We start from the raw sequence: 9,955 nt of genomic DNA, 5'->3' as shown, positions 1-9,955 counted from the left end.
CATAACTTGAAGGTTACGGAGAGGGTAAATCCATAAACATTGTCATAAAAAGGTGTTAACGGAAGGCGGCAATGTAATAAACGTGAGGTTGATGCTGCATTAACGCGAACTCTGCAGGTTGGTCAGGGATATCGTGCTATCTTCGCTGTCGCTACATTTGCAACACTAGCAAGATTGAAAGTCTTGGCTGACAACGCTAAGTCACATGCACTTCGGATGTCTAGCAACCTCCGAAGGGGATGGACTTGGTTATCGTCAAGATCCGCTGTGGATATGTGAGAATAATAATTCTTTTCAAAGGAATGTATTGAGCTTCCTGTCAGATGAGATGGTCCAAACGGGAACAGAAATCTAATTGAGAAGCCTCACCAGCTCATCCTAGTTCACCCTCTCTTTCAATACCACAGACTCTGGACATCGATGTTCCCGCTGAGCCATTCCTCGCTTCAAGTCACCTATGATACGAAACACAAATATAGCTTCCAACAGTTGTCCACAAGTTTCTGAGGAAGTTTCACAAGCTCTCCTGGTGCAAAGCACAAGCTAGGTTCCATGTTGCACAAGCATTGTGAGAAGGGTTGATGCGAGGATCTTGCAGGATATGTTTGAATCGGAGCATCTCCTGATTCCAAGTTTGCAGTCTGCTTGTTATTGTTGTTGTGTGGGGTTGCACCTTCGCCTCCACATCTATCCCTGCCTCTTCTGTACTTGTCTCTTCTTCAAGCTTGCTTGTTTCTTTCATCCAGTAACAATTGAAAAACAGCACTAAAAAGCTTGAGGGTTTTCAATGAAATTTCAAGTGAGTCTGATGGACCCAGCAGTGGGTTCATCCCTGCTATTTTTAATTATAGGCAAAGAAGAAAGTAAGTTTTTGAAGTGGAGGGAGCTTTGGTGTTGCTGCACCCCACCAATTCTAAGACTATCTCCCCCACTTACATTGGTGAATGTAAGGTTATTCAAGTATTTAAGAAATGTATTTTTAATATTTATTTTTTTGACTGATAAATTCTTTTTATAACACATGTTAAAGTTAGTGATGTTTAAGTGATGCTAGATCATATTTTTGTGAAACTTAATTAGTTTAAAAAATGTTAGAATTATCTTGATTTGATGTAATAGAAATAATTTATTTCTCCTATAAACATTTGATCATTACAAATAAGACCACCTAAGAATCCTACATAAATTTGGTTAAAAATTACATTTCTTCAAATTGGTATTGATTTAGCATTATGAACAATTTATACAATACTTCAAACAAATTGATCATATGTATTTTATTTATATATATATATATATATATAAAAGAATAAGAATCAGTGCAATAATTAATGAAAATATTATTAATAAAGAAAAAATCATACAATTATTCCAAAATTATCATGGTTATATATAATTTAATAGATTTTGTAGACATTTTTCAATCTTAGATTTTTTTTTACTTTGTTTTTGTGATGATAGATTATCTTACCAAAATGGTATATTTTGTATTTTGTACAAAAAATATTATCAATAAAATTTTCTTAGACTTCTTACTAATATAAATACAATCAAAATTCCAATTATTTTCAAGGTTTTGATATTACTTTTTTACATACTACAAGTTGATATCAAATTATCTTTAGCTTTTCATCCTTATATTGATTAAAAATATATATAATATGTAAATTGATTAATAGATATATAGTTGCAATGTACTATTAATTATTATTATAACAATTAGATAATTATCTTAAAATTAGAAAAAATATAGATAATAATATAATATATTTATATATTCAAGAAATATCATTTTTTCCTACTTGTAATTTCAAAAAAAAATTAAAAATAAAAATTAAAACACTAAAAAACTAAATACAAAAGATTGATAAGTAGAATCTTGTTAGGTAAATAATATCTCTCTTAAGAAACTTTAAAGAAGTTTCTTAAATGTAGATTAAATCTTTAGAAGCAACATATAACTTAGATGCTTAAATCACAAGCCTTATAGTCCTTGGAAAACTTCTTCACAACTTTCTTAGTAGCTAATATGTATAGAAGCAAGATTAAGGCCACCTTCAATCTTTTTAATGACTAATTTATATTCTCCTCTTAGTTTAAGATTCTCTAGTTCTTTTTAACTTTATAAAAACTTATTCTAACTCTTTTCTATCTTTTGTCTTCAAAGGTTGTTCTTTTTTAAAAAATTAAAGAGAATTGTAGAAAGAATGCTATTAAAATGATATAAAAAATAAATAAGCTGCAAAATATAAGACTAAAGTTGCGAAGTACCAAAAGTTGTTGCCACTTTATTCTTAAGAGTCAATTAAAATTATTTAGAGATAATAGAAGTGCCATCCAACCAAGTCTAGTAGGTGAAGTGAGAAACATCAAAGATTAGTAAGATAATATTTAAGGTTAATTAGTAAAGAAAAAAAAACATATATATAGTATAGTTATTACAATTTTTTACTTTTTAAAATACTCTAATCCCTTCAAATCTTTACCTTCACACTCATACAAACAATTTATTTGGATTGCTACTTATTAGTTACTTACAATGCCATTCATGTTTTTTTTTTTTTTTTTTTGATAGAAGGTATATTTCTCTAGAGCACTGCAAAGGTTGTGCATTATCCACATCTCTTGAAATACGTAAGTCTTTGTCTTTATGTTTTTGCTTTGCTGCATAGATATTTTTCATTTTTGTGTATATTTTGTATATAAACATTGATATTAAAATCCCTGTTCCTCATACTTAGAATCTTGAATTTTTCTTGAATTTAAATTTGCATCTATATTTTGCATGTACGATAATTGTGAGCAACATTTTAAATCCTCAAACCTTTATCAATTCTACCATTGATGCAAAGCAATCCAATTTCAAATATAAAATTCAACTCAAACTAATCATGTTTTGATTTTGTACAGCCATTGTTACGACATTATTTACAAATGTGTTCACAAATATGTGTGTGTATATATATACATACATACATCATCAGACACTAGTTATGCATCCAATAATATAAAAATATACATAGATATTTGAAATATATAAAAATATACATATATACACTGAAATTGTGCCGAATAGTGATGCCAACATATTACACGATTCCTAATATGTAATCAGTGCACTTGGTCAATTTTTTGAACCAGGAATGAATGATTAGTTCTACTATTCTACACAGCTTCAATAAATTCATCTGTGGATATGGTTATAGACCTGATGTACCCTTCATCAAAGCTTTCTACAACCATAACTTACATTAAGTTGCTATGCACTGATCTTTACAGTAGACTTCACTTCCAGTTGTACCGGTAAAACCTGAGAAGCAGACATTCTTACTGGATATCGGAATGAATAGTTAAACAACTATTCATTCAATTACTTCAAACCCATACTTATCAGTAAACTGCGTCAAGTCAGTCTAGTGATGTGGTTCAATAACAGCTTTCAAAACAAACATGGGACGTGATGGCTTCTGCGTGAAGGTTTACCCCATCGTAATTGAACTCAATGTTCATTGATGAATTCCAACATACTTCACCAGAAAAAGCTTTAAAGCAGAGAAAGACGTACAGGATACTTAAGAAATCTCTTGCCATTATACAGATACACGGTTGAAGAAAACACTGACAAAATTCAAGTCCACCACGAGGACTGCATTTAATCCTGTCTAGACACTGCTATCACGAAACGTTGTTCTAAATCACATCACTATAGAAATGAAAATATAAATAGCGATAACTTTCTCATTGAAAAGCCAACAAAGATTACAGGGGTTTTGGCCTAAGGGTACACCGTCGACTGCATTCCAAATTCCACATCCTCCAACTATGCTCACCTGACAAAACATGACCATTATACATCAATCACCGCAGCCTCTAATGTAATATGGTGAACTGGGTAGACTGCTATGAACACTCCAAATTGCTTGACTGACGGGATTTGAACATGCAGAATGAATTTAGCCGACGAGAGTAACCATTCTAAGAACATGACATCAAAAATGTATTCCATACATGTTCATGCATCACAAGCGCAGGTGACTATCTTTCAATCACATTATCTTAAGAACATCCTAATGTATACATGACGCAACTTTTATTTCTACAGTAGTTTTAAGGGATAAGAAGACTCGTTCAAGTGAGATTTCACTGACGACGAGGTTGGATCAACTAACGGCTGTGAAGCACCAAATGAGGCAGTTCTGAAGTTCAACTACTCTGTACACGCCGAGGACAACAACCCGACCTCGCAATATATATATTACACTCAAAATGTGAACATATCTACACCCCTCGTTTTTTCTTTCCAAACATTTGGATCAAATCTTCCAGGTCAGGGGGTTTAAAAAAAGTGGGTCTGGATTGGGGCTGACCATCTTGATTGGGGGACATTCCGTTCTCTGATGGCTGCTGTCGCAAATGCGATCTTGGAGTTCCAGAGGTTGAAGGGAAATTATCAACATAAGCTGATTGAGTCCTTCGGTGCTCCATTGTAGATTCCCTTGGCGAAACTGATGGGTTCGGATCAGTCTTCACGCTCTGCAACTTAGATCGGGTGCGTGGCGTAGATTGCGCTAGTTCATCATCGCGACTTGGGGAATCACTGACAAACCTCGGGAGCTTTTCACGTGGTGAAGACTGCCCTCTTGGTGAGTCCTTGTCATCCAGAATTGGCTGCTTGCCCACCCTGAGAACACGAGGTATGTCATCATCACGTTCAGTATGACTGTTGGAATTAATAAAACGGGTAGGCCTGTCATCGTCAAACTTGATAGATCTGTCGGACTCCCGATGACGGTCGGATTGTCTCCTGACGCCCATATCCCCATACTTACTCTTTGGAGAATCCTTAGTCTCCTGAAAGATAGAACCTCGAAAATCCTCTGGCCCAACTGTTGCTCGTCGCCCAGATGTTCTTCCGGTACTACCAGAGACATCACCAGATCCACCTGCCAGAAACTTCGATTTTTCACGCACACTTCCTGGCAAACTCATCCTCCTTTCTGTGTGACAGGATTCATTGACCGTCCTAAGATTTGTAGCATGATGATAATCATCATCATCCTCAGCCTCATCGTCATACCCAGAATGACTTGACGTCCTCACTGATCTTGGAAAGTCGTCAAATACAGGCCTAGATTTAGTACTCCCAGTTTCATGTAGTGGCGCATTCATATCCTCTGGATTTTTAAAAGACAGAGTATTACTCCTTCGTTCACCAACGCTAGACAAGTTGGGGGTTCTCCGATTACCCTTACGAGCATACTCTTCTCCAGACTCTGAAGACCCGTCTGAGAATCGGGTGTCCGTAGTTTTGGCACGGGGCATTGACTTAGGATTTCTTGTTGCACTTCCTCGGGGGTCATGCTCTTCTTCATCCTCTTCCTCACTAGAGTCAAAACAAGGTGCGCTGGACGTTAGACCTTTCTCCAGCCCATGCCCATTGTAATTGAAGTAGGTGTCGTCATCTGTTAACCGAACAGCTGTACTGTTACTCTTTCTCCGCACATCATCAGTATAGACTCCATTGTCCTTCCCCGCATATTCTTCATCATCAGAATTATGTGCTGAGAAATCATCCAGAGGCATAACCTTTACTGTATTATTTAGGGAATCACGTCGCGAGCTCTTTGAAGAATCACGCAACTCCTTTGAGTTTTTAGATTTCCTTGTGGTGACAGTCTTCGCGAAAGGATAGTTATCCCAACTAGGATTGCAATTATCCTCGTCTAAAAGCTCCCCCTTGCGTGTGTTGTTAATGGAATCTCTCCGACGAGAATCTTCGAACCGAGGTGATACATGGCCTGCATCTTCATCTGGATACTCGGGCCTCTGATAATTTCCCGTAAATTTCGAACTCTCCCTACTTTTACTATTAAACTTATTATAACCCCCCTCAGCAGATGTATCGCGAGTACTCTCTTTATTTCTGGAAACTTCGCTATTCGAAGCCCCCCTCGAGGAACCGCCCTCTAAGTAGTAGTCTTGGTACTGTGACCTTGTTTTCTCAGTACCTCCCCTGCTCGAAACCCTCACGTTCTTGTCTTCAACCCAATCCTGCTCATCTCGCATTTGATAACTCCTAGCTGTGTCAAATCCAGACTTGGTCTTTGCATATAACATCGCGTCATTCTCAGAAGACTGGTTGAACTCTTCGACAGATGAACGAGCCAACAATGGTTTTCTAGTGCTAGACTTGTCAACATCTGCCTTCCGCATATGACCCTTCTCTACATATTGATCAAACCTCGGGTTTTGACTACGATCTGACCTGCGGCTAACATCAGATTCTGGTTCATGCTCCCTTCCGTAGTCATCTACATAAGCACCCTGCGACATTCTCCGGTTGTGTTTCCTTTGCTCGTGTAACGCAGGCTCGTCTACATCCCTGAAAGCAGATTTGGCATGCGGCCGGCCACTCTTCTCTCTAGGTACACCAATAGAATTACGTCTCGATTCTTCGCCTATGAACCGTTCCTGAGATGACGGTGTAGGAAAAATATCCGACTCGCGTCTCAGATTTCTCCTAGACTGGGCTTCCCTACTCTCTAAATCCATATCGAGATGCCCACCTTCAAAATCTAAATCATCTGCCTTGGGAGGATTTCTGGGAGGGGGCTTTCTGGAAGGAGGCCCACTTCTGCGCACAGTATCTTGAGAATTATCAACAGAACGTGACTTGTTCACAGGATCTACTTTATCTTCCACGAAACTTCCCGATGACGGTGCTTTAAAAGTATCAGGCCAAGGGGTAGAGCTTGAAGAAGATGAATGGAACCCAAGTGTTGGGTCATGATTAGGTACAGAGGGCAAATCGTCGATCATGGTGCGAAACGTATCAGCGCTCGTAAACACAGTAGGTCCATTCTGCAATACCAATGAGTCATCCCCGTTACAAGGATACGTGCAAGAGGAGTAATCAATGAATTAGTGAAGTACTTGAGTCGTTCAAAAAGAAAATGATAACGATCCACTACTAAGGGGCTTACTAAAGGTCAAGAGCATCACCACACACGAGCAAAGGAAATAGGTACTTACGAGAAGATCATCTGGGACCTCTCTAATCTCCTTTTCAAGAGGGGCTGGATCCCACTCAACATTATATTCTGCCGCTATTGCTTTCATCACCTTCAGCTTTAATTCACCCGTTGCAAGACACGTTGAGAGCTTCTCAATAACCTGTGGTTCATTAAAAAATAAATAAATAATAATCTTTACATTCTAAGATCAATTGGCATCTTCAAAGTTAATGCAAAACTGTCAACACCTAGGTCCGCCCACAATTAATTGAAAAGCACAAACCCGGATTTGAACAACCTAGACAATGGGAGAAGTAAAAGGTGGTAATAATTAGCGACAAGGAAAACCTGACACATTCATCCACTGGACGCCTGAAACCCGTTCTATGAGAACAAATACCAATCCAGCTCAAGGGAATGAATCGATTTACCCTTCCATTCACCCCGCAGCCAGGGCGCAATTCCTCTGCTGCTGATACAAACTCCTTCCCATATTTAGAGAGAAACATAGGGCGGATATCAGCAAAATCTCTTAATTCGGAACATCTTGAGGTTGCAAATAGCAGTGTAGATATATCTTCTTTCAAATTCGGAGGGCAGGTCCTGCCACAACGATCAAACCAATGAACGCTAAAAAGTGGAAGTTCCGTATATTCACATCATTTTTAAAAATAATAACTTGTATTTAAAAAGAAATAGTACAAGACGCCAATGACAAACAAATACTTAGAGCTTAAGAAACGCTTCCGCTAATCAAGTTCAGATTCAATGTAAGACAAATATGAGTGCTGAATCTTGGCAGGAGAATTACTTCTGAGAATCGATAACCGATATTTCTGCCGCTATTCGCTCAGCATAGAGTGAAACCAAGTCGTAAGCATCTATAAGATTCTGCTCCCGTATCACTTGCTCTACCTGTGTCCACGAGCTTTAATTGTGAGGGATGAAAGGGGGGGAATTTTTAAAATTGATTATCCGTCGATAATCTAAATTTTCACAGAATCAAATAAACAATGAAAGGAATGACAAAAACTGGTATTCTCCACTTATAATACAAGAGCAGCTCTAAATTATTAGATAATGTCTTCTTAGCTTAGAATGTACAGAAAAGAGACATCATACATACCCGCAATCGAGCTGTGCTTTCTTGCCCCTTTCTTAGTAACTCGGCCACTTCTCTTTTGTCGGATGCAATTTTAATTCCCTTTTTATTGCGTAATAGCTTAATTCGAGATGTTCCCAGACGAAGTTGAGTTTTGCTACAAAACAGAAACAGTGAGAAAAGAATTTTAGATATATGTCAATGTGTACTGGCCAACATTCCAATCTCAGCAACTTGAATTTGGTGTCTAAATTAACCTATGAAATTAACTAAAATCTCGAAACCTACCCCGATTTGATCTGATGCGAACCAATTTCAACACTCTCGTCATGCCCAAGACATGTATGAAATCAACAATCCATCAACAGGGTATTACTGAAGAGGAAGCGATGGAAGGAGAGAGAATATTTCAGCAACGATAATAGAAGGTGAAAATAGTGACTTCATGTGTGAGAGCTACTTGTTGCTTGGACCTACAAACTCTACATTACAAGTGTTCGCGACCATGCAGACAATCCAAGTAGAATACAGGGAAGCGACTAATTCAGCAATAGCATATTTGAAAAACACATACCAGAAAAAAGTAAACCATATGCATTTCAAACGGTGGCATCGCTAGGCAGTTCGCATGGAAATAACACAACGATCACTAAACCAAATAGGAAAGTGTACAGAAAGAATCTATAGTACGACCACCCTAAGATCTCGAGAACATAATATCTTGAAGGGTCGGAAACGAGATACAGTCTGTGTGCTTCAAACCAATGCAACACCTAAGAACATCGGAATTGAGCTACTTACCATTTTGCGGCCTGAAAGCCTTTGTGCAGAAAAGAATTCATCCTCTTCATAATTTCGTCGCCTTTCCTGCTACGAACCTCTTCAAACCAATCGGGCACGTGGAAAAATCCCACCCACAATCTCCCCTCCGATTCAGATTTCTTTAAGTCTGAACTTCCGCACCATGGAGCCGAAGCATACCAGCCTGTATATCAGATACGGACTTACCGACGATTACAATCCCTGCCGCTCTCCACAGCTCTCCGAAAAGTGTGGAGGACAGACGCACCTACTCTAACAAGTTCACAACAAGAAACATCACTCCGCATCTTCAAGCGCAAGAAATGTGCCCTCGCGTATTCTCACCGATTCAGCCGACAAACGGCGTACGCGAAACTCCGCAAAACTGTCAAATCAGTTAATCGTCCGACATTACTCTCCTCTCCCAATCAGCTCTGCCGGATCCGCCAAACGAAGCTCACGCGCATTCTCCTCGACGCAATCTGCAGGCATGCATGATTGAACAGGAGAGCAGTCTACGCTACACCGTGCCTACTTCCTCGTTCCCTACCACCTGCTCCGCTCCGCTCCGCTTCCCAACAGCTCTTCGAACAAAAAAAATTACGGGGAAAGCTGAACGGAAAAAACTACTTGCAGACAACCAGCCGACGCGTTTACCGACTGACTGGGCGAATATGCCTAAGAACTCTGACGTGTGCTGGAGTGTGATGAGGCTTGCAGCACCTCTCTGCACGCAATCGGACCGCTACTTTTTATTAAAACGCGCTAAATGAGTGCCAAAGCAATTTAGCTAGCACACAGACGGGCAGATTAGTGGCAGAGGGAGAGCAGGAAGGGGGACCCAGATCTAGGGTTTGGGTGTGAGGACGAGTGAGTGAAGACCTTTCCAGGCTGCTTGTTGCAGCGTCATCGAGGAAGGTAAGAGCGACGACAATGGCCTCGTTACAGCGTGAAAGCGGGCCCGCAACCCCGCAGCTGCTGCTGGCTGCAAACGGCACGCGGCTGCCGTCTTGCTTCATCCCTCCCTCTTTCCTTTCTC

The 9,955-nt window shown here is 39.2% G+C and overlaps 1 protein-coding gene across 3 annotated transcripts; it reads right to left on the bottom strand.

The window, feature by feature from the left end:
• Nucleotides 1–3,572: 3,572 nt before the first annotated feature.
• Nucleotides 3,573–9,658, bottom strand: LOC112287657 (uncharacterized). Of its 3 annotated transcripts, none has more exons than XM_024530893.3 (7): nt 8,917–9,658; nt 8,140–8,272; nt 7,825–7,928; nt 7,445–7,616; nt 7,033–7,173; nt 4,368–6,861; nt 3,573–3,830 (listed from the first exon to the last, which is right to left on the bottom strand). In XM_024530893.3, the coding sequence occupies exons 1-7, from the start codon at nt 8,964–8,966 to the stop codon at nt 3,760–3,762; spliced, it is 3,165 nt and encodes a 1,054-aa protein (XP_024386661.1). In that variant the 5' UTR covers nt 8,967–9,658; the 3' UTR covers nt 3,573–3,759. The 3 variants fall into 3 exon arrangements, with proteins under 3 accessions (XP_024386661.1, XP_090110096.1, XP_024386660.1); XM_090253970.1 differs by lacking the exon at nt 3,573–3,830 and having other exon boundaries at nt 4,033–6,861; nt 8,917–9,100; nt 9,262–9,506; XM_024530892.3 differs by lacking the exon at nt 3,573–3,830 and having other exon boundaries at nt 4,033–6,861; nt 8,917–9,064; nt 9,262–9,410.
• Between the last annotated feature and the right edge of the window lie 297 nt (nt 9,659–9,955).

This window comes from Physcomitrium patens, chromosome 10 (assembly GCF_059467195.1).
Source record: "Physcomitrium patens ecotype Gransden chromosome 10, ASM5946719v1, whole genome shotgun sequence".
Taxonomy (NCBI): domain Eukaryota; kingdom Viridiplantae; phylum Streptophyta; class Bryopsida; order Funariales; family Funariaceae; genus Physcomitrium; species Physcomitrium patens.
Note: the sequence above shows the minus strand (reverse complement) of the source record. Positions and strands in the feature narration are given on the sequence as shown.

Excerpts from the sequence above, each read along its gene's own strand:
- LOC112287657 (XM_090253970.1), bottom strand. The coding sequence starts at position 8,966 with ATGAAGAGGATGAATTCTTTTCTGCACAAAGGCTTTCAGGCCGCAAAA. Across the intron at positions 7,174-7,444 it reads GCTGCGGGGTGAATGGAAGG|GTTATTGAGAAGCTCTCAAC; the intron begins GTAAATCGATTC and ends AATGAACCACAG. Across the intron at positions 6,862-7,032 it reads AGGTCCCAGATGATCTTCTC|AATGGACCTACTGTGTTTAC; the intron begins GTAAGTACCTAT and ends TTGGTATTGCAG.